Source organism: Diabrotica virgifera, chromosome 5 (genome assembly GCF_917563875.1).
Source record: "Diabrotica virgifera virgifera chromosome 5, PGI_DIABVI_V3a".
NCBI lineage: Eukaryota > Metazoa > Arthropoda > Insecta > Coleoptera > Chrysomelidae > Diabrotica > Diabrotica virgifera.
Genome location: NC_065447.1, coordinates 113,035,538 through 113,060,416, shown reverse-complemented (window position 1 = coordinate 113,060,416; position 24,879 = coordinate 113,035,538). Strand labels below are relative to the sequence as shown.

Genomic DNA, 24,879 nt, shown 5'->3' with positions numbered 1-24,879 from the left:
TGTAGATTAGATACAGGGGCAATGGCAAACGTAATATCAATAAATAAGTTAAATTCTCTAGAAGTTAATGTTGAACTACAGAAAACAAACTGCAGGTTAACAACATTTTCAAATGAAACACAGGGTCATTGGAAAATGTGGTTTAGAATGCAAATATAAAGATAACATGTACAACATAATGTTTTATGTGGTAGAAATTAATTCACCAACGGTATTAGTTCTTCCTACATGTAAAGCTTTAAATATTTTAAAAAGAATCAATACTACAGAAAAAATTGAAAATAATTTGAATTCTAGACAAGTTACATTTAAAAATGATTACTCTGATGTGAAAAAAATATTTAAAGAAGTTTTTTCAGGTATAGGCTGCTTGGATGAGCCGTACAAAATCGTGCTAAATGAAACTGTACAACCAGTTATACATCATCCAAGAAAGATTCCACTACAGTTAAAGGAGAAACTAATACTTGAATTAGCTGAAATGGAGAAAAATGAAATAATTGAGAAGGTTGATGAACCTACAGATTGGGTCAACTCTATAGTCTTGGTAAGAAAACCAAAAAGTAATTCCATAAGAGTTTGTATATATCCTAGAGACTTGAATAAAGCTATCAAAAGAGAGCACTTTCAACTCCCTACCATTGATGAAATAGCTGCAAATTTAAAAGGTAACGTCTATTTCAGCAAGCTTGATGCCTCAAAAGCATTTTGGAGCATAAAGCTTGATGATGAAAGTAGTAAATTATTTAATTTTAACACTTGCTATGCTAGATATAAATTTTTAAGACTGCCTTATGGCATTAGTTCAGCAAGTGAGGTGTTTCACAAAAGATTCAGTAAAATATTTAATATGGAGGGTGTAGAAACATATATTGATGATTTAATTGTTTATGGCTCATCAAAACAACAACATCATAAATGTTTATATCAAGTTTTAGAAAGAGCTAGGATGAATAATGTAAAATTTAATTATGAAAAATGTAGTTTTGGTGTAAAAAATGTAAAATTTTTAGGATTTAATTACAATAAAGATGGTCAGAGTGTTAATAGTGATAAAATTAAAGCCATTCAAGATATGAAAAAGCCAGAAAATAAAAAAGACGTACAGAGATTATTAGGAATGATAACGTATTTGTCTAAACACATAAAAAATTTGTCAGACTTAACCGCACCTCTTAGGGAATTAATTAAAGAAAATGTAGAATGGCATTGGTCACATAAACATGATGAATGTTTTAGTAAAATTAAGGAAATAATTTCAAAAAGCCCAGTGTTAATACATTTTGATATAAATGAAAAGTGTTTAATATCGGTTGACTGTTCAAAAGACTCAATAGGAGCTGTACTTTTACAAAGAGGTCAACCAGTAGCTTACATATCAAAGGCTTTAACTTTAACACAACAAAATTATGCACAAATTGAAAAAGAACTTCTTGGAGTTCTGGTGGCATGTGAGAAATTTCATAATTATATATATGCTTCCAAGTTTGATATAGAAACTGATCACAAACCATTGATATCCATAGTAAAGAAACCCTTAATGAATGCGCCACCACGACTTCAAAGAATGTTATTTAAATTGCAGATGTATGATTATAATCTGATGTATAAAAAAGGTAAAGAATTATATATAGCTGATAAGCTATCGAGATGTTGTTCGGAATTGCCTGTAATAAAGAATGATTTAGATATTGTACTAGAATCACAAATTTGTTTAGTAAGATTAAACATTAATATTTCAATTAATCAACTGCAAAAAATGAAAGAAGAGACTAGCAAAGACAAAACTTTAATTGATCTAAAGACTTTCATAAACAAAGGTTGGCCAAAACAGTTAAACAATTACATAAAGATTTAAAAGCATTTTTTAAGATTAAAGATGAAATAACCTTCTTTGATAGTTTGCTGATGAGGAACAGTCAAATTATAATTCCTTATGCAATGAGGAAAGAAATGTTAAAAATAATTCACTATGGCCATCAAGGAATAAACAAATGTAATGCTAAAATTGTGATCATCGATTTTCAGAAAAGGCAAAATATTCAAAAAACTTATTATTAGGGAGCGGATTTATATGCGAGCAATTTTGATGAAATATGCGCATACATATGCAGTAAAAAATTACGAAATATGCGCAAGATATGCACAAAAATTTAAAAAAAATGCGCATTTTGAGAAACCAAATATTTATCTGCAATAAAATGAATGTATCGATTTTCCACTATCTTCTTGATTTTTTTTATGGGGTTGTAAATTTCTGGTACTTAATTTTTTTTTCAATGAACTTTCATCGGGCACCCTTTTCTTGTTGTCTTTTCTTGTCCAAAAAACCGTTAATCATAGGATTTTCAAGTTTTTTTAAATCCGACTTAAATTTATATTGTTCATTGGATGAAGTCATCAACGATTGTCTACTGTCAATGGGTAACTGATCAAAACTACTTTCGATTTGCTCATCTTCTTGCATTTTAACTTCTGTAGTTCTGTCCCGACGTGTTGTGTAACCGAAAATTTTCCCTAAGGTTGTATCTACCACATACCTTTTCAAACTGTTTAAACTTAAAATGTTGAGGAATCAGTTAAATATTATTTATTAAAGAAAAAAGAGGAAGTAAGCAATCTTAAACTCACCATTCTATTACATGCTTTGCAGAATAATTTCCATTGGTGTAAAGAAGCTGGGGATAGATTCTGATCTGGGAATAAACCAGGCTAGAATCTTTCGGCATATTGCACTATTCACAAACAAAAACTAAACATTCGCATTGACTGACTAAAGGTGACTAATTGTACTGATTTACGGGATCTGATTTAAATCATATTTAAATTTTCGTTAGAGAATCGTAAAATGATGTTTAGAGGTACAAATATTCTCTTAACATTAGGGTATTTAACATCCTACAATCATTTTATGACAGCGTGCTAGACGCACATTGTGTAAAAGTGCGGTGTCACATTATGCGTTTTGACCGGATGAGGTGGAAACGCATCCGTTTCCAACGCAACCGGACCTATCTGTCACACTATGCGTATAATCTGGTGCAGTTTGTAAGAGCGTGACCATGTCTCAAAACGCATCCGTTTCCAACGCAACCGGACCGACCTGTCACACTATGCGTTTTGACTGGATGCGGTGGAAACGCATAATGTGGCATCGCACTAAAGATCAGGAGTTTTCTAAGAAAAACCGAAATGCTAGTGAATGAGCCGACTTCAGTTAGTTCTCGAAAAATATGAGAGCATGTGCGGGGGAATATTTTGTGTCGAATTAAAAATTTAAAAATTTTTTCGTTTGGACAAAAATGTTTTCAAAAAAGGCACAAGTATGCAAGTTTCTTTAAAAATATGCAAAATTTGGTAAAGTTCTCAAATATGCGAAACATGCAAGCAATATGCATTTAGCATAAAATCCGCTCCCTATTTATTATAATAGAGGGACAATAAATTTAAAACCGCTTAAAAATAATGAAAAAGTTTTTATTAAAGATAAAAAAAAAATGAGAGAAGGTCTTATCACACATAAATTAAGAGAGAAAACCTACTCGATTAAATTAAGAAATTCTGGGTAAGAAATTGCAAGAAATAGACAATTTTTAGTTCGCATTCCTGCAACTTCTGACGATGAACATTCAGATAACGAATCTGAAACGAGTGAGTCCCAAAATTTTGAAAGTGTCTCTGAAAGCCATTCTGATCATCACTCTCCAATAAACTTACCTCCACAAACCTCTTCAGGTCGAATTGTTAAAAAACCTGATATGATTAGATTTATAAGTAATTTTATTATAAAATAAAGGGGGTAAAGGATGAATGAAACAATTGTGGAAATTTATAAATGTTTATTTAAAGATTTGTTAAAGAAAGTTATGTTTATTTTGTCATTATAAAAAGAGGGGGATGTGATGTATGTAAATAGGTAGTATTCGGAACGCACTCAAGTTGGTAACATTGTAAGAGTGACGTGACAGCGACAAGTACAGCCGGTTCCTAAAAAAACTGATACGACTCTTAGTAAGATTTGACCATGTTGAGCAGTGTATTTGATTGATCTGACATTATATTGATTATGACAGACAATTAATAAAATAAACCAACAACAAACAACTAATTCATGAAAAAACTAATAAGTATTTTAGAAAAATTTAAACGCAGGATGAAAGATTACATTATTACCGAGGGCGGAAGGCCCCTTAGAATAAACAAGCAGTTTCTGTTGAATGAAATATTTGAAATTAAATATCACACTTTTTTTATTTTCAACCCTGTAACTTATTAAAATAAATATTATAGAAGTTTTCAGGGACTTTCAGCCCTCGGTAATAATGTAGTCTTTCATTCTGAGTTTAAATTTTTCAAAAATATTTATTAGTTTTCTCAGGATTCGAAAAAAAAAATGAATACAATTAAAATACATTGAGAATTTTGACATGCGTCACAATTTTGCATTAACTCAATGTAAAATTCTTAACTGTTGAATTCCAGCTTCCCTAATTATTTGACATCAAAAGACATTAGAAACTATTTTTGTAGATGATTGAAATCTGTATTGAAAGCAACTGTTAAAATTGGTCTACGTAATTAAACATATTCCAAAATTTTGTAAAAATGTAATACATTTCAGTTTTCAGCCCAAACTTAGGCCACACACAATGCAATAATGTTCACATTTTTGAACTGTCAATATTTTTATTTTATCATCTATTGTTTAAAAACAATACAGTTGATAAGATACCCTCAGTTGCGGAGAAAGTATTAATAATAAAGATTAATAATAAAGTCTAATAACCGTGGAACAGAATAAGCTATCTGACAAATTTTAAGATTTGGCAGTGACATTGACAGTATGTAAATATTAAGTATTTTTCCTTCAAAATACACTGCTCAATTTTCTACAAAATACGCGTCAAGAGTCGTATCAGTTTTTTTTGGAACCAGGTGTACAATGAAGTGGAAATAAAACCATTCTGAATCTAGACACGATAGATACAAGTTGTTTCATTATAACCTCTCCTCCAAAGTTAACCTAAGAACCCTACCACGTGTTAAATTACATTTTACATTACAATGGCCGGGCATTTTCGTTGATAACCAGGGGAAATGGACATTCACGAAAATGCCCGGTCTTTAACGTCAATGGCCAATTTACACCTTTGTCCGTAACATATACATTTAGAAATAAAAATATTAATGTTAATTTTTAAAATAATTGCGTCCTTTTTTTTGTATTTTTTTTTGGCCTTTAATTTCAGGTATGTTTTAATTCGCTTAGAAAAGTTTTATCTTAACCGTCCACCAAATTTTGCAATCTAAATTTTTTTTAATATCTTAAAAAATTTTAGGACTAAAAATAGGCCATATTGTAGAAGTTTACTAAATTTTTTACATATAAAGAGATAGTCTACCTGTCCAATACACTTTACAGAATTGAAATCGGATTATTTAAGTGGCAACAGAAACGTTTTAAAATTATAAACAATTTTTTGACTTATAAACAAATAGAATATCTTCACAACTTCAAAAAACGGCACTGAAAGAGACTCAATAAGACGCTTCTTTAAAAAGAAAAAAGTTGAATTGCGAGGAGTAGTTCCTGAGGCAGAACCGGTCAAAGTTAACCGGTATTTGCGACGAAATTATAAACAATAGGATGACAATCTTTGAACTATTAACTTACTCTTTCCATCCTCTTTTACCATACAAATTTTCATATAATTATGACACTCAAATCATAATATTATAATTAAAAACAATCGTGTACCAGAGGAGTTTTTTATTATTTTCTAAAATAAAAACACAAATAATTTTAATCCATAAGTGGTTTTCAGTGTATGATTTTAAAATTTAACCCTGTAATATTCATAAAAGATCCTCCATGATATAGTTCGTTGCTAGCTCGAGCTTTTAAAAATATAAAAATATGTATACAGGGTATTCTATTAACAATAAAGCTTATGGACTATACTAGGCTTGCGTGAATCACTCTGTACATTTATATTTATATTTAAAAAGCGCATATTTACATATAAAAATCGACGGCTCTCAGCGTTTTTTATAATTATTTAAAATATAGTCTAAGTAATGAAGCTTGAAATAGGACAAAACCTCGCAATTTTTACAGAATGGATCGATTTGCTTGAAAATTTAAGAATAAGTAGTATTTAGTCCAAGGATCAAAATCTATATGATGCCGAAAGCGCTTTTACCATGGGGGTGGTTGTCACCCCATCTCGGGAGTGGAAATTTTTTATTATATTTTAATTGCAAAAGTTGTTTAAAACGTTCAATCTAATTAAAAAACGTTCCATACATTTTTTTGATAAAATTGATCGTTTTCGATTTATCCGCTATCGAAAATGTTAGTTTAATATCGAAAAAATCAATGTTTTTAATAAGTTTTCTGCTAATAACTCCAAAAGTTTTCGTTTTATGAAAACAACTTTACTTGACAAAAATGTACCTTTTGACAAAATAAACAAAACCGTTTTTTTTTTTAATTTTCTTTAAGGCCAATAGTAATCGAGCTAAACTTTATTGTTGGCTCTTCTTCGTCAAATGCTAAATATGGTAGTTTCAAAGTCAAATGACGGAAAACTATGCATTTTTCAAGGACAATTTATTCAAACTAATTTAAAGCACTTAAAAATATCTATCTCCAGAAATAAAAAAAATGTCTTTATCCCAAAAATTAAGTGACTTTTAATGAAAAGAATGTCAGTTCCTATTTTTTTCAGCGAAAAAGGGATCGCAAGCAACCCCCTAATCACCACCCTAGTTAAAATTATTCATTGACCTTATTTGGTATTTTTTACTTATGTAATATTAATAGGTTCTAAAAGTTTGATCGGCTTAGAATGATTAGTTTTTAAAAAAATGGAGTTTAAAGCGAATAACGAATTTTTGTAGTTTGGAAAAAATGGCTTTTCCTTCAGAATAGCAACATTAGCATCAGAGATACGAAAAAATGTTTAAATATGAAACTGTAGCTTGTTTAATTCCCAAGAACCTGGTTTGCAAACATTTTTTTTAGGGCGAAAATTGAGTGAGCTATTGACAATTAAAGCTTGTAATAACATGAAAAACCACATTTACCAACCCTTTCAAAGGCACCTCTTTTTGCGACTGAGGATTTTAAAACGATTTAATATTAATAAATTTATAGATCTTGTAAAAAACTACAAAATTATCATTTAATCAACTTTCTGAGATAAAAAAAATTTAAAGCACTCATGGGAGTGCCGGCAGAAGTGAAAACTTCTTATAGTATATAAATTACGAGCTCAATGCTTTTTCCCCATCCAAAAAGAAGTGCTATACCTATATTATATACGCGTTGCGTACGTTCTATGCTATTTATGTATACATACACATAATATATATACGTACGAAATTTAGTTCAGCAAAGTGATGACGGTCGCAAACTCAATATTTTTCCCTATCTAAAAAGTTCACAACGCCCGTAAAGAAGTTTTTACTTCAAAAATTTATTTCGCCGAAGCAATGACGGTCGCTAGTTTAATACTTTTTCACCATCTAAAAAGTGCACAACGTCCCTAAAGAAGTTTTCACTTCAAAAATTTATTTCGTCGAAGCAATGACGGACAGAATAAAGGTCGCTAATTCAATGTTTCCCCATCTTGCCCAATTGCTTCCCCATCCAATAAGTGCACAACGTCCCTAAAGAAGTTTTCATTTCAAAAATTTATTTCGCCGAAGCGATGACAGTCGCTAATTCCACACTTTTTCCCCATCTAAAAAGTGCAAAACGTCCCTAAAGAAGTTTTCACTTCAAAAATTTATTTTGCCGAAGCGATGACGGTCGCTAATTCAATACTTTTTCCCCATCTAAAAAGGACCCAACGTCCTTAAAGAAGTTTTCACTTCAAAAATTATTTCGTCGAAGCCATGACGGTCACTAGTCAATACTTTTTCCCCATCTAAAAAGGGCACAACGTCCTTAAAGAAGTTTCCACTTTAATAAATTACTATTATTATACGTGCATTATAATAATATACGTACAAAATTTATTTCGTCGAAGCGGTGACGGTCGCGATGACGGTCGCGAAATCAATCCTTTTTCCCCATCCCACAATAGAATTTACATTTGTTTTAAATTTAAATACTTCTACACATAATAAATATACGTACAAAATTTATTTCTCCGAAGAGATGTAGGTCGCAATGACGGTCGCGATATAAATCCTTTGCCCATCCAAAAATAGGTTTTACATTTATTTTAAATTTAAATACTTATATACAATTTATGTATACATACACATAATATAGATACGTACAAAATTTATTTCGTCGAAGTGATGACGGTGGCGAAATAAATCCGTTTTCCTCATCCTAAAATAAGTTTTACATTTATTTTAAATTTAAATACTTCCATACAATTTATATATACATACACATAATATACCTATACCTATATGTACAAAATTTATTTGGCCGAAGCGATGACGGTCGCGATGATGGTCGCGGAATCAATCCTTTTGCCCCATCCTAAAATAGGTTTTACATTTATTTTAAATTTAAATACCTCTACAGAATTTATATATACATACATATAATATATACAGTAGGAAAAATGAAAGAATACCCATGAACGAACATATAAAACACGCTGAATTTTCCTGTCACCGTGTCACACAAAAAATTGGCCAGCGCAAGTACATGTAATAATTATTGTTACATGTACTTGCACTGGACAATTTTCTTTGTGACACGGTGACAGGAAAATACAGCGTGTTTTATATGTTCGTTCATGGGTATTCTTTCATTTTTCCGACTGTAGCATAAGCGATTACGGTCGCGATGACGGTAGCGATGACGGTCGCGAATTCAAAGCCTTTTCCCCTATCCAAAAATCGCACAACGTCCCTAAAGAAGTTTTCACTTCAAAAATTAAAAATTTATCCGTTTAAATACATGCTTTTAATAATTATCCTTAAATGGTTCTAAATGATAGGGTAAGGTAATATTTTGTTCTTATCTGCTTCAATGTGTATAATTAATTGCCCCTGTATATGAGTGTAAACCAATTATCTAATTACTAACATACATATACACAAACTTTTTCCGTATTTATACAAACCTTGGTCAATTTCGCTCACAGAAACATTTACGATAAATATGTTAAAAAGTGCCACATTTCTCTGTTTTGTTATTTCAGTGTGTTCAGTGGATTACTACACTGAGCGTGATGTTAACGCTTATGAAAAACTATTAAACGAAGCATTTGAATCTAGCAAAACTTACGAACCAGCAACCAGTTCTCTAAAATATAAAGCGTTGAAATCTGGACCTCCAGAAGGTGCGTCTTTGTAATCTTATTTATTTAAAAATGAGTCCTTTGACAGTGTTTTATTTTTCATGATTATATTTATTTCAGTAATTTTAATTAGTTTTAATCAGTATTTTTTAAGCTGTTCCATTTATTATTTTTTAGGACTTCTTTTTTTTTATTGGAGGTTGAATATCATCATCATTATCTTTACTCTATTTATCGCTGCTCTGAAGCTGCTCTAAAATTTATTAGTGGATTAGTGGAATTTTGATAATTTAAATTAAACTGACAAATTTTCTTTATTATAAAAATTTAAAGCGAGATTAACTTTATCAAATTTGTCACTTTATTAACGTTGTCAATTTATTCAAAGAGTAAATATTTAGTTAATAAATATATAAAATAACGGTAGGGGAGCCCAAGCGGGGATTTTGCAGTTACTCGAGCGCGTCAGATTATCAAATGGGGAGAAACCTTGTACCCTATAAATGTACCTATACCTTATATTGGGTCTTAATAGAGAAGAGCTGATTAAGGGGGGTCCGAAAAAAAATCTATCCTCAGAAAAGGTCACAATCGTCAGATTAAGATAAGGTAAGGTAAGTACATGCAAAAGAGTATATATATTTCAAACATCTGGCCATTTGAGGGGCGTAACGAAATTGGTGAGTTACAAAATGTCACAAAAAAGCGAATATTTCGCGAAATGAACGTCAGATCGAAAAACTAAAAAATATGTGTACAATATTTTTCAAAAATATATCGAATGATACCAAACACGACCACCCAGGGAGAGGGGCGGGGGTAAATTGAAAATTTTAAACACGAACCCCGCAATATTTCGCGAAATCAACATCAGATCGGAAAACTGCAAAATACACGAATTCAATATTTTTGACAAATCTATCGAATGGCACCAAACACGACCCCTACGGAGGTAGGGTGGGGGGTTACTTTAAAATCTTAAATAGGAGCCCCCAATTTTTATTGCAGATTTGGATTCTTTACGTAAAAATTAGAAAGGAACTTTTATTCGAGAAATTTTTTCGAATTATGGATAGATGGCGCTATAATCGGAAAAAACGATTGTTGGAAATGGAAAATTAAATAAAAAAATGGAAAGTCCCCCACTTTATGGAAAACTTAACTTAATTTTTTTTGGTTTTAGGACCTACTCTTTACAATCCAATAGGTCCCCATAACGTTCGAGTAACTGCAAATTTAGCGTATTTTCATCCCCTACTATAAGTCTTATTTGACAATGATGAAACAGAATTGTCAAGTTCATCAACTACTATTCGTCGTTGATGAAACCGGTCAATTAATTTTTGTCTGCTACTGTTTTTTTTATATACATTGATATAATCAATATCCTAATACACTGCGCGTCAGAGAAAACGGGCGCCCCAAAAATGGGTCATTTTTAATGTCTCGTATCTCCCAAACCTGTTGTCCGATTTAAGTATTTTTTTTTAATATGTTATAGCCTTATTCTTTAGCAATACCGCTGTAATATCACTGTTGCTAAACAGGTAAATTTTCATTGAATATCGGGTGTACGAATCAAACGGTATTTTTCTCAAAGTTCGCAACACCCTGTGGAATATTGTATTATTTGTAAAATACTGAAATTAAAACCCACGTATAGCCACAGGTTTTCTTAACATTCTCTTTTTTGACTCATTCGCTTATGTTGGATAACACAAAAGTTAGCTACTTCAACAACTAGCCATGTTCTTCATGGGTAGAGGCTTTTAATTTTGCATTAAAAATAATGACAGTTTGCATTTCCAATGTCCGCAAATGCTTCGTTTCCGAGATACGGCGTGTTGAATTTTTTCTTACAAACTGACGATTTATTCATTGCTTTAAAATCAGTTGAGATATGCAAATGAAATTTGATGGGTTTTAAGACGTAGTTATTACACATTTTTTGGCATACAATTAAGAATTTTGTATTTACCATTGGCGTGCATACGGGTAATATGATCGGTCATATTAGCCGTATGCACACCAATGGTGAATATAAAATTCTTAATTGCATGTCAAAACATGTGCAATAACTATCTCTTAACACCTACAAAATTTCATTTGCATATCTTAAACGGTTTTAGGGCAATAAATAAATCGTCAGTTTGTAAGAAAAAATTCAACATCCCGTATCTAGCAAACTAAGTATTTGCAGAGATATGTTTATAAAGCTAACGGTCATTATTTTTTCATGGAGAATTACCCCTTAAAGTTTGTAGCACTTATTTAAAAACACCCTTGTTAAAGTACCTAACTTTTCTATTATCCTACATAAGCGAATGAACCAAAAAAACAGAATGTTAAAAAGCCTGAGACTAGAGTTGGGTTTTAACTTCAGTATTTTATAAATGCTAGAATATTCCACAGGGTGTTGCGAACTTTTAGAAAAAAAACACAGTTTGATTCGTACACCCGGTACACAATGAAAATTAATCTTTTTAGCAACAGTATTATTAAAGCGATATTTTGAAAAAATAAGGCAATAACATATTAAAAAATTGATGGATTCGACCGTTACTTCATGGAAGTTCATTTTATCTAACAATAAAACACTGAAAACGTTTGTTTTCTATACTTCCACAAAATTTATTGCAACTATGTGACTACAGCTGTTTCGGCAGAGTGCCTTTCTCAAGTGATATAGCTTACAATGTGTTTGCCTTTTTAAGTCTTTAACTGAAGAGGTTGAGGAGTGGGGAGCTGTTTGTCTCGAGTTGGTCATTCAGAATTATATCTGTATTTTCCAGTTTATTAGTTTCCATGGATTCTAAAAAAGATAGCTTAAGGCCTTTATTTTGGATATGCAGAATTTGAAACTCTTCATTGAAAGAATGATTATGATCTAGAAGATGAAGTGCGTATGTAGAAGTGTCTATTTTTCTATTGTTGAAAGCCCTTTTGTGTTCTGCTATCCGTTTGTCAAACTTCTGCCAGTTTGACCGATGTACGTTTTCGGACAGTCACCATAAGTTAGTTTGTACACACCACTCTGCAGTTGCTTGCTCTTTCGGCTTTTATTGTTCTTAACATATTTGCTTAATTTGTTGTTAGTTCTGAAAGCTGGTGTTATTCCTTTCTTTTTTATGTATCTGGCTATTTTTGTTGTTATCTTGCAAGTATATGTGAGAGAGCAGAAGGTACTGAGTTCTTTCTGTGGTGGTGGATGAACTAGATACACTAATTAGGTGGAGACAGAACTAAACATCATTAAACAAATAGCAGTAAACAACGGCTATAACGAACAAACAGTTAACAAAATTTTAAACCAAAAACTCCATAAGAAAGCCCTGAAATTAGTGTATCCACCACCACAGAAAGAACCCAGTACCTTCTGCTCTCTCACATATACTGGCAAGATAACAACAAAAATAGCCAGATACATAAAAAAGAAAGGAATAACACCAACTTTCAGAACTAACAACAACTTAAGCAAATATATTAAGAACAATAAAAGCCGAAAGAGAAAGCAACTACAGAGTGGTGTGTACAAACTAACTTGTGGTGGCTGTCCAAAAACGTACATCGGTTAAACTGGCAGAACTTTTGATAAACGGATAGCAGAACACAAAAGGGCTTTCAACAATAGAAAAATAGACACTTCTACATACGAACTTCACCTTCTAGATCATAATCATTCTTTCAATGAAGAGTTTCAAATTCTGCATACCCAAAATAGAGGCCTTAAGCTATCTTTTTTAGAATCTATGGAAATTAATAAACTGAAAAATACAGATATAATTCTGAATGACCAACTTGAGACAAACAGCTGCCCACTCCTCAACCTCTTCAGTTAAAGACTTAAAAAGGCAAACACATTGTAAACTATATTACTTGAGAAAGGCACCCTGCCGAAACAGCTGTAGTCACATAGTTGTAATAAATTTTGTGGAAGTATAGAAAACAAACGTTTTCAGTGTTTTATTGTTAGATAATAAAAAATTACTTAAATCGGAAACAGGTTTTAGGAGATATGAGACATAAAAAATGACCCATTTTTTGGGATGCCCCTTTTCTCTCACGTGCAGTGTAATATGGTTCTATTTAATATTGATGTCTCTACTAAAATATAAAATATGTACTATCCTCGATACATTATTGACTTACTCATCATGGTATTTTCTTTCTACAGCTACAGCCTTCCTCTTTTAGTATGGGTAACCACATCCGACTGCATTCTACCGAGGAATTTGCGACACAGTTGGTTTCATTTAGCATATTTAAAGCCGCTTCTTTGATTTTTCGCTTTTTACTATCTGTTTCTTTCAGGACTTTACTTGAATTTCTCCACTGAATCTATGTCTATTATCCCATGAGTGTGGACATATTTGAGATCTACCAAATTCTCTATTTTTAATATTAGACTGATGTTCACTTATTCTAACGTTTAATGGTCTTGATGTTTCACATCAATAAAATTGTTCGCCTTCACAAGGTATTTTATAAATACCTACATACAATGCTTTATTCTTTCTTGTTTATTGTTAGGCTTAGTTTTAGATAAAATAGATCTCAATGTGTTTGTTGTTTTAAATGTTGTTAAAATGTTGAATTTATTTCCTATTGTTTTAAGTTCCTCGAATAGTCATTTTATATATTATATTGATATTTTCCTCGTATTATTTCTTATGAATGTTATAGAATCCTATTCTAAGTTGTTCTGTTCCAGTCGATCTCAGCTTGACCATTCCTTATTTTAAAACATTTTTATATATTTGGCTTGGTGTTTGTCACTCTGTCACTATGTCAGGCAAATTTTGTAATCCATTTTAAACATACTTCTAGGTTACCTCGGCACCTGAAATATTTGAAATAGCTCAGAACTAGTTAACAATGCAATGCTTAACTGCTATTATATGGATATATCGAGTTTTAAGGGAGCTAGAGAGCTTTAAAGATGACGTCTTGGAATTAGTTTTTCTTGAATATATCCAGAGCGCTTCTATTTAAAAAAACGAAAACTACTACGTTTATTTATCTTCCAAAGATAAATCGATTTTCGCAATTGCGACATTTTAGTACTAGTCATATGCGTCCGTTTTGGGTAGGTCAACGGTTATTTTATTGCATAAATTTTTTGTCTTAATTTTTAAGCATTTTTGACATTTGATGATTCAATATTTTGTTTGTGAATACAGTCGAACCCGCTTATTAGAGTACCGGTTATAGGAATATCCCGGTTTAAGGAATAGAAATTTGAGGCCCCGAAACGTTTCTATTTACTCCTTAATAAATTTATCCGCTTATAGGAATACGTTTTAATGAATTAATATCACTTAATCGAATATTATTCAAGTAGACGAAAAACTTTTTATTCATATTTTCCAAAAAATTAAAATTATGTCTGGTTTATTATATTTTTCACATAATAAATACTTTATTACGCACCAGTTTGACCCTTTTACGAAATACAACAGGCCATAAAATACCTACTTTTACTTGTCTCACAAAACTTGAAATTTCTATTGCGACCTACCTCGTTGCAGTTATAAATTTTATTGGTTAATGGTTCATTGACTTCGACAATACAATAACAGACAAGAATAGAAATGTTCTCTTTTATTGATAACCGCCCTGTCCATAAACCCGACATGAGTTGGAATATTCTAACAATCCGTGTTTGCCTGCCAATTCATCAAAATACAGAATTGGACAAAATAAAGGACAAATATTTTTAAGAGTTATTTCTTTTGACGATAATTTATCGGTTTTCGGAGATACTGAAGATTTAGAAAAAAACAATGAAACCACCCAACTCAATATTAAAGCGAAAAATGAGGCAAAAGATGAAGATTTTTTCGATTTTGTGGATATTTCATCCAATTTGGTAAGTTCTAACCGTTTGTAATATTATAAGAATATTTCTGGAGGGCCAATTCAATGTAATTTTTTCTAATTTGTACAACTTAAAGATTTTTCAAAAAAAAAAATGAAAAGTAATTTGGCGTATGCATTTTAAATAATATAATATATACATGTTTACATATTGCACACATTTCATGCTTATTAATGAATTTAGGCACAGAAAATGTAATTTGGTTTCTTAATAAAACAAGTTACACTGCTGTATCATTGACATAAAAGGACCTAAAACCATATAAATATAATGTAAATGTAGGTACATACATAGTATGTACTATTATTATGTAGGTCTATTCAGTAGGTACACTTATTTCTACCAGCCATCAATGATCGGGTATTAGAATATCCCGGTTATAGGAATATTTTTGCTTGGCACGAAGGCTATTCCAATAAACGGGTTCGACTGTATATCGCATACACTTGATCACGGCGATATAGAGGCCACACAATCTCAACAATGTTACCCATATCCCCATTAACTAGTGCTTTTTCGACATTAATGTTAGTTCGTACCATTACTCTTGCTCCGACGAATATCTCCAACTCCTTTAGTAATCCCCCTGGAGGGGCTATATGAGGGAAAGGGATGGTCTGGAGCAATGGAGCGTGGTGGAGTGATTCCTGTATGAGACGAATTAATACACTTTAATCCAATGAATTTTTGCACCCGGACGTCATGTTTAGGAGTAAACAAGTCTCACAGACTGGGTTGAATCAAATTGCTTGTTTACTTACTCAAAATGCCATATATCACCTCGTAGTGGATCTGGAATTTCAAATTAAGTTAGAAAACCAAGTAGGCAATTTCCAATATTTCCCTTAAAGTTGTATATTAAACAGTGTCTTTGATTTATATGAGTTTAAAGTCGATTAAAAAAATTGTTTTATAACATAGAAATTGAAACAACCAAATAGTTTATAATTTTATATTGGGTCTTAAAAATAATGAAAACGTTTTATTATAAAAAGTTGTTTTTTATAAAAGTGTAATTATATAAACGATAAAGGATAATCATTTCCTAATAAAACAGATGTTAACAATTGTTTTTCTTCTAAACATGAATTTTCTTTATAGTCCGTTCTTTAACGGTAAAATATTGCAAAACCTCTAAATTTTAAAGAACCGCTTGGATTGACATGAAATTTGGCATACACATAGCTAACAAGTCAAAGAACAAAAGTGATATTGTGCCGATATGTGCTTTTTCCCTGGGGGTGGTTTTCACCCCCTCTTGGGGGTGAAAAAATATTCGTCCAAAGTAAGTCAGGAAATGGATAAACTGGCTAATTTTAAGTAACTTTGGTTCTATAGAGTTTTTTCACAAAGTCAATACTTTTCGAGTTATTTGGCAGTGAATATGTTCATTTTTTCAACAAAATAACCACGCTTTTAGACGGTTTTTCGCAAATAATTCAAATAGTAAGTATTTTGTTGAAAAAACATTTTTATCAAAAATATAGCCTGTAAAAAATTTAAAAAAATGGTGTATATATCACGTCTCTACACCTAGCCGAAGCAGCGTTATAGCTAATGAAAAATAGGTTCATATTCGTCAAATTCCAAATGGAATACTTTAACGTGAAATAACCAAAAATGAAGCACATTTCGGGGAAAACTCATTTCAACTTATTTAAAATGTTTAAAAAAAGCTTCATTTTGGATTTATAAAAAAAATTTCTAGCATCAAAATTAAACGAGTTACACTCAAAATAAAGTTAGTCCCTTTTGGTTTTGGTAAAAAAATCGAGAAATTCACCCCCTAATTAGTATCTTAAATGAACTTAATCGTTACGACTTCACAAGTTTCTTGACTCGTGTATATATTGTTTATATGATCTGTAAGTTTCATCGGTTCAAAGTCCTTATTTTTGAGAGGGCTGTAGTTAAAAGTGGTTGAACGAGTCACTAATCACGAATGTATGCAAATTTAGAAACACCAAATCTTAATCAATTTTTGTCTAAGAGAAAAACAAAAAAATACATGATATTCAGAATAGCAAATCTGACTTTTTTTGTGTTTCGAGATTTTTGGTATATCTAACAATTTTTATATTATTTTGAAAAAAATCATATTTTTCAAAATTTAAATTTTTAAAAATTTTATTTTGAAACCAAATTTTTTCAAAAATAAGCACTTTGAATCAATGAAACTTACAGATCATATAAACACAACATAAGTAAAATAATTTGTGGAGCGGTAACGATTAATTTCATTTAAGTTGCTAATTAGGGGGTGGTCTTCCCGACTTCTTTTTTGCAAAAACAAAAGGTACCAACTTTATTTTGAGCGTAACTTGCTTAACTTTAATGCTAAAAACTTTTTGTAATAAGAAAAATAAATCTTTTTTAAACGCTTTAAAAAAGTTATAATGGATTTTCCCCAAAAAGTGCTTAATTTTTTGGATATTTCACGTCGAAATATTCTATTTGAAATTTGGTGAATATGAATCTATTTTTCATTGGCTCTAACTCTGGTTCTACGAGATCCAGAGACCTAACGCGTATACCATTTTTTTAAAAATTTTATAGGCTATATTTTTGCTAAGAATGTTTTTTTCGACAAAATACTTACTTGTTGAGTTATTTGCGAAAAACCGTCTAAAAATGTGGTTATTTTGTTGAAAAATGAACATATTCACTCGCAAATAACTCGAAAAGTGTTGACTTGGCGAAAAAGCTCTATAGAACAAAAGTTACTTAAAATTAGTCAGTTTACCCATTTCCGGACTTATTTTGGACATATATTTTTTCACCCACAAGAGGGGGTGAAAGTCACCCCCAGGGCAAAAGCACACATCGGCACAATGTCACTTTTTTTCTTTGACATGTAAGCTAGACGTGTGCCAAATTTCATGTCAATCCAAGCGGTTCTTTAAAATTTAGAGCAAAAACCTTGAAAGAATGGACTATTAGAACAAATAATTTTGGCTGTATCATATAAGGATTTAATGATTTCCTTTTTAACGTTAATGTTGTGATTTGATTCGTAATTTAGATATAAACGTAAATAAAATCGTTTTTTTAATTAAATTGTTGCTTATTTCCCATTTAGAATAGTTAATTTCAAAAATGCCGCAAAGGAAAAGCTTCAAAACAACACTCTATCCAAGTATTGTGTTCATGGAAAAATTTATTAAGGACAAAAATTAATCTAAAATAAATCGTAGTTCCTTAGACGAAACATTGCATAAAATATCTCTTGTAATTTACTCTTTAAAGTTGCATTTAAAAAATTTCAATATACAAGGCAGGTGAATTTAAACACCAATTTGCTCCTTTAACGCTTACAGGACCAACCTTTTATTAGAAACTGCGAGGGCCAAGGAAGTCAATAAATGTCCACTCGTATATTTCAAAAACATGCTTTTTTATTAAAACTAATTTAAAAATAACACTTTTACAATTAAAAAAATTATTCCTAGACATTAATGAAACAGTTAAAAAAATAAAAATTTATAATTTACCCGGAGTCTTCGGCTTCAGTGGAATTGGCATCATCGCAAGATACACAAATATTTAACTTCTTGCTGTACTTATCGCATACATACATCTGAAGAACAAAATGAAGAACCATTATTCTGAAATTTTCAACAAACTCTCTTTGTTTTTGCCAACTTATTGGTCTTTTCTCTTTTAGATTTTGCTAATTTGCAACATGAACGACATTGTTCCTTTCCATGTTGGGATGTGTGACGTTGGGGGTTGCAACGAAGACACTACCCCGAACAAACAAACTTAAACTTTTTCCATAAACTTTATTTTAGTAATTAAATGTACAAGTTAATTACGTACAACTTGAGATAGGTCAGGAAAAACCCATTGACCCAGAGGTAACTAGATCCCCTGACTACGTGAGTGAGAGTGTAACAACAACAACAACATATCAGGTACACGACTTTCCTATTTATATATGTTATAATAAAAAACAGTGCAAATATATATTACCATATATGGTAAGGTACTACAAATAAGTGTAGTGAGAATGACGTTTGCTTTCTTTGCAGTCTTTCAATAGATTCAATACTTTGAACTTTGCTACTGTCGTAATAAATTATACAAATTGCATTTATTATATTATGACCTTATTTTTATAACAAAGGAATTAGGAAAATTCCGTGAGGTTTGTCGTGTACCATCACAGATGGTGTTGAAGAAAAGTTTGCGTTGGAGTTTATTTGTCATGCCATGCAGCACAAAATGCTTAAGTCCATTTAAATTTGCATCTCTTCCATCAATAAGAGGTAGCGATAAGGCAAGTTAAAATTTTTACAGAAACAAATATCGACCATTGCTCTTATTTTCATTTCAATTTGGAAAATTGGGAATAGTGGGTACTTATGCATTGATGGCTGCAATATCCCAAAAAGTGAAAAAACTGAGAATGGCCATTTTCACGTCGATAGCTCCTTCATATATCTTCTAGAATCTACGACATATAATTTCAACGTAACTGTTTACTCGTATTTACGACGTTTTGATCTGTAAACTACCGAACAGTCTAGATACCTGTCAGTTCCATAGTGGACCAAAGGGGTTATTTTTATAGTCCACCGTAAAATTTTTATAAAAGTAAGAGAAAATTAATTAAAATATATAAATACTAATTACGGCATCTAATAGAGCAGTAGTACGCCGATAACTACTAATTATTTGAGATTTTTAGGAACAAAGGTATATCTAGAATATCGGACGTAATACAATTTTGTGGATGCTTTTTACCCACGCTTGGTCCTTCTAGGCTTAAGCCGATTTTACTCCACTTTCTGAAAAGTGTAGTTAGTGAATTTTACCTCTAATAGGACGATTTGTGCCAGAGCCAAACTTAGGATAGCATTCCACAACAGGCGACAGAGACAGGCGACCGAGACAGGCGACAGATAGATGAGACCGAGACACCAAATGAACTGTCGCTCCTTAAAATGAATACGAGACCAAGACAAGCGACTTGGCTAAATGTGCGTTTGTACTTCAGTATATCATTTACTATTTTATTTGGGAACGAAGCCACAATTTTAGTTTAAAATTAAATTTATTTGACATTTGATTTACGGCATCTAATAGAGCAGTAGTCAGTGGCGGCTTTTGGGGGTAGGCAGGATGGGCCGGGCCTACCCAATAATTTTAAGAGCTTTAAAATTGAAAAAGATATATTCAGAAATTATGTTAAAGCATGTAAATAACTTTTAAATGTACTAAATCACTCAATACATCAGTGTCCGTTAAGACAACTTTGTTATTATATTATCACAGAAAGCATCGAATCGTATTCAGGCATTTTAAATATCATTAATAGGCCCGCTCGCACCAGGCCGACCTAGCTCACATAAGATCTCCGTACAAAAAGCGTTTGAAGTTAAGCAGCTTGCCGGACAATGATTTTATTTGTCGTATTATGCTTGGTGTATAGGTCCGAATCGAACTGGCCTTCGCCTAGCCTCGTTGCCTCTTTAAGCATAATGATCGAATTCTAATATAAATTTTCTTTTAAATTTTGATAAAAAAATATGTAACATGTTCTATAATTGTAACATATTTTTAGACAAACAACACAATTGTAAACAAGTGCACGTTTGCGCAAATGAGTTCAAAAAAATTCGTAAAATTCGAAAAAAAAAATTTGTTCGATTTTCACTGTTATTACTAGTGGTTTGGCCGATCTAGGTTGATTGTTTAAAATTTTTCTTGGAATAGTGCGATAGTTTTATAATTGATACATAAAAATGAGTTTTTCTGAGGCTTTACTAAATCTGTTAAAGTTACCTTCTAAGTATTTTTATACATAAAAATAAATTAATATTAGCATATTATGTATTACACATACTTATATGTAATTTGCTGACTTGGCCTACCCAAAATTTTACCTCACCAGCCGCCACTGGCAGTAGTACTCCGATAACTACTAATTATTTGTGATTTTTAGGAACAAAGGTACCTATTTAGAAAATCGGACGTAAGGCAATTGTGTGAATACTTTTTACCCACTCTTGGTTCTTGTAGGGTTAAACCGATTTTACTCCACTTTCTGAAAAGTGTAGTTAGTGAATGAATTTTACCTCTAATAGGACGATTTTTGCCAGAGCCACACTTAGAATACCATTCCGCAACAGGTGATAGACACAAGAGACCGAGACTGGCGACAGATAGATGCGACAGAGCCACCAAATGAACTGTCGCTCCTTAAAATGAATACGCGACCGGGACGCATATTTACAGATGCTTGCGTGTGTAGACACCAGGGTGTTGAAATCAGTTAGGGTTTGGAAAAACAGTACATTTGCACATGCTAGCGCGTGTTGACACCACGGTGTTGAAATCAGTTAGGGTTTGGAAAAACAGTACGTTTACAGACGCTAGCGTGTGTTGACACTAGGGTGTTGAAATCAGTTACGGTTTGGAAAAACAGTACAGTTACAAATACTAGCAGATTTGGACACCAAAGTGTTGAATCCAGCTAGCTTTTTTAGTAATTAATATACATGCATAAATGCTAACGGCTATTGACTTTGATTTTATATACCTACTGCTGTGGAAAAATATTTAAGTGATTTAGGTATTACTAAATAATTAAACGTTGTTGGGATATAAACAATAATATATTAACACAAAAGAACAACATAAAAAATAATGTTGCTCTGAAGCTATGTGCTTGTGGCATTTTTATAATTAACTATTTAGATCGGAAATAAGCCACAATTAAATTGAAAAAAAAATAATTTTATTAACGTTTCGATGCCCAAATCGGGTGTCTTTGTCAAAATAAAAAATACTACTGCAGGGTGTTTGGTAAAGAATGGGCCATAGCTTAACCTCAGGTTCCTGAGGTTAAAATAGGCCGATTTAAGCTAACTTACCTTAGTACAAAGTTTATAATAACCGAGATACAGGGTGTCAAAGTTAAACTTTTTTTATTTATTATTGAATATTTCCTGACAGGCATGAGACATCAACACGAAATTTGGTATGTGGGGGTTTTTCGGGACGAGAAAACTAAATTCCCTACCAAAAGTTATGTGTTGCCCAGAGGGCGCCACATACTCCTTTAAGCACTCATTTAATACGTTCAATTTTTTTTATCCGTCACTCCGCATAATTTTGACATTAAAATTTGTATTTCCCTATTAGTTTTACTTAAAAAAGGTATACCTCTTTCATCTCCCTAAACTCAACCGTTTACTAGATAAACGCATTTTAAATCTACAGTGCAACATAATTTTTAGCATAATATCATTGTAGTTACACCAGAAAAATAACTTAAAACCATAAAATTATCCAAAAATGTATCGCAAATTTCTTCAAATGAAATTTACGATGCAATGCCATAAATTTGAGAACTGGCACAATTATTATGGTTTTAAGTTATTTTTCGGGTGTAACTACAATGATATTATGCTAAAAATGATGGTGTATCGCAGATTTAAAATGCGTTTATCTCGAAAACCGTTGAGTTTAGAGAGATGAAAGAAGTATAGCTTTTTAAGTAAAACTAATAGGAGAATAAAAATTTTAATGTCAAAATTATACAGAGTGAGGGATAGAAAAAATTTAACGTAATAAATAAGTTCTGAAAGGCGTATGTGGCGCCCTCTGGGCAATATATAATTTTTGGTAGGGAATTTAGTTTTCTTGACCCAAAAAAACCTCACATACCAAATTTCATGTTGTTATCTCATATCTGTCAGGAAATATTCAATAATAAATAAAAAAAAGTTTAACTTTGACACCCTGTATCTCGGTTATTATAAACTTTGTACTAAGGTAAGTTAGCTTAAATCGGCCTATTTTAACCTCGGGAACCTGAGGTTAAGCTATGGCCCATTCTTTACCAAACACCCTGTATATTAAACAAAAACGTTGTTGCTTAGTAAAAAATTCTACTAATAATTTTTTTAATGTGACTCATTTATATTGGCAATTCATACATATATTATACATTTTAAAGTATTTTTTACTAAACAACAGCATTTTTGTTTAATTTAGTAGTACGTATTTTGTATTTTGACAACGACACCCGATTTGGGCGTCGAACCGTTAATACATTTTTTTTTAATTTAATTGTGGCTTATTTCCCATCTAAATAGTTAATTATAAAAATGCCACAAGCACATAGCTTCAGAACAACATTATTTTTTATGTTGTTTTTTGTGTTAATATATTATTGTTTATATCCCAACAACGTTTAATTATTTATTAATACCTAAATCACTTAAATATTTTTCCACAACAGTAGGTATATAAAATCAAAGTCAATAGCCGTTAGCATCTATGCATGTATAACCACTAAAAAAGCTAGCTGGTTTCAACACTCTGGTGTCCAAATCTGTTAGTATTTGTAAATGTACTGTTTTTACAAACCCTAACTGATTTCAACACCCTAGTGTCAACACACGCTAGCGTCTGTAAACGTACTGTTTTTCCAAACCCTAACTGGTTTCAACACCGTGGTGTCATCACACGCTAGCATCTGTAAATGTACCGTTTCTCCAAACCCTAACTGATTTCAACACCCTGGTGTCTACACACGCAAGCATCTGTAAATATGCGACCGGGACAAGCGACATAGGCCAAATGTGCGTATACACTTGAGTATATCATTTACTATTTTATTTGGGAATAAAGCCACAACTTTAGTTTGAAATTAAATGTATTAAAAATGTGTAAGAATATCTATTTTGATAACGATTTCCAAAGCGGACGTCAAAACGTCAAATAAATTTAATTTAAAACTTAAATTAATTGTGGGTTTATTCACAAATAAAATAGTAAATTACATAAGATGCCACACGGAAATAGCTTCAGAACAATACACAGTATATCAGATGTAAAAAAGAATGTATATTGGCTTCGAAACCATTCTTTAAAATTTTACTAGAAGCAGAAGAAGAAGATCATATATTACATATTTCAAATGAAAAGACGAAGCTGTATAAATTCTATAGGTATCTAAAAGGAGGGGCGAAGAAGAATTTTACATTTTCCAGGCCGACAAAATCCCCGTATGATCCCACTTGAGGATCAAATAGCGCTGGACTCTTGCCACTAACTTCATAATTGGCCTTTCTCGCCAATAAATTTTATTTCGGACGTTATTGTTATTAATAAAAAGTACGTACAAATTGGTGCTGCAAGTGTCGTGCATCGACCGACTTCTTCACTACTGCTCTTGTAGGATACCGAGGAGACAGACAATCAACAGTCGTTTGTCGGTTTCTCGCTTATCTCGGTCGCGGGCTACAGAACGACCCTGATATAATTGCATTGAGAACAGACGTGGAGAGACAACAATCGGTCTCGCCTAATTGTCGCCTGTCTGGGTCACCTGCAACGGTGTCCTGCAGACCCGGCGATAACGGTCCTGCAAGAAATGCACTGCAGGCGGGCGCCCCTGTTTAGGGGTCGTCAAAATGAGCTTTTTCTGCTGGTGTGGTACAAAATACTAATTTAAAAAACAGAAGGGCGCTTAGTTTTGCAGGCGGGCACCTTATACCCTAGCGCCGGTACTAGTCTCCTGTTTAGATCGCTTGTTGCAAAGAGCCACAAATACAGCTCTGGAGCCACACTTTGCCGACCACTGGATTAGAGCATTTCTCCGACCTTGTTTGCAAACTTTTACTAATATTCTTCTATTCCTATCAGAAACTAGTTGTGGATGAATCGGTTAGGTTAGATTGTTTAAGCCTAAGATACTTCCTGTTTCTCCATGGT

At 32.0% G+C, this 24,879-nt stretch overlaps 1 protein-coding gene across 1 annotated transcript in view; it reads left to right on the top strand.

Annotated features, from left to right (window-relative positions):
- The first annotated feature begins 9,089 nt into the window (after positions 1 to 9,089).
- LOC126884311 (glucose dehydrogenase [FAD, quinone]-like) overlaps positions 9,090 to 24,879 on the top strand; it is a 71,078-nt gene continuing 55,288 nt past the window's right edge. The window contains exon 1 of the mRNA XM_050650249.1: positions 9,090 to 9,314. Coding sequence (XP_050506206.1) covers positions 9,134 to 9,314 — 181 coding nt within the window. The 5' untranslated portion in view covers positions 9,090 to 9,133. The remainder of the gene's footprint in view (positions 9,315 to 24,879) is intronic.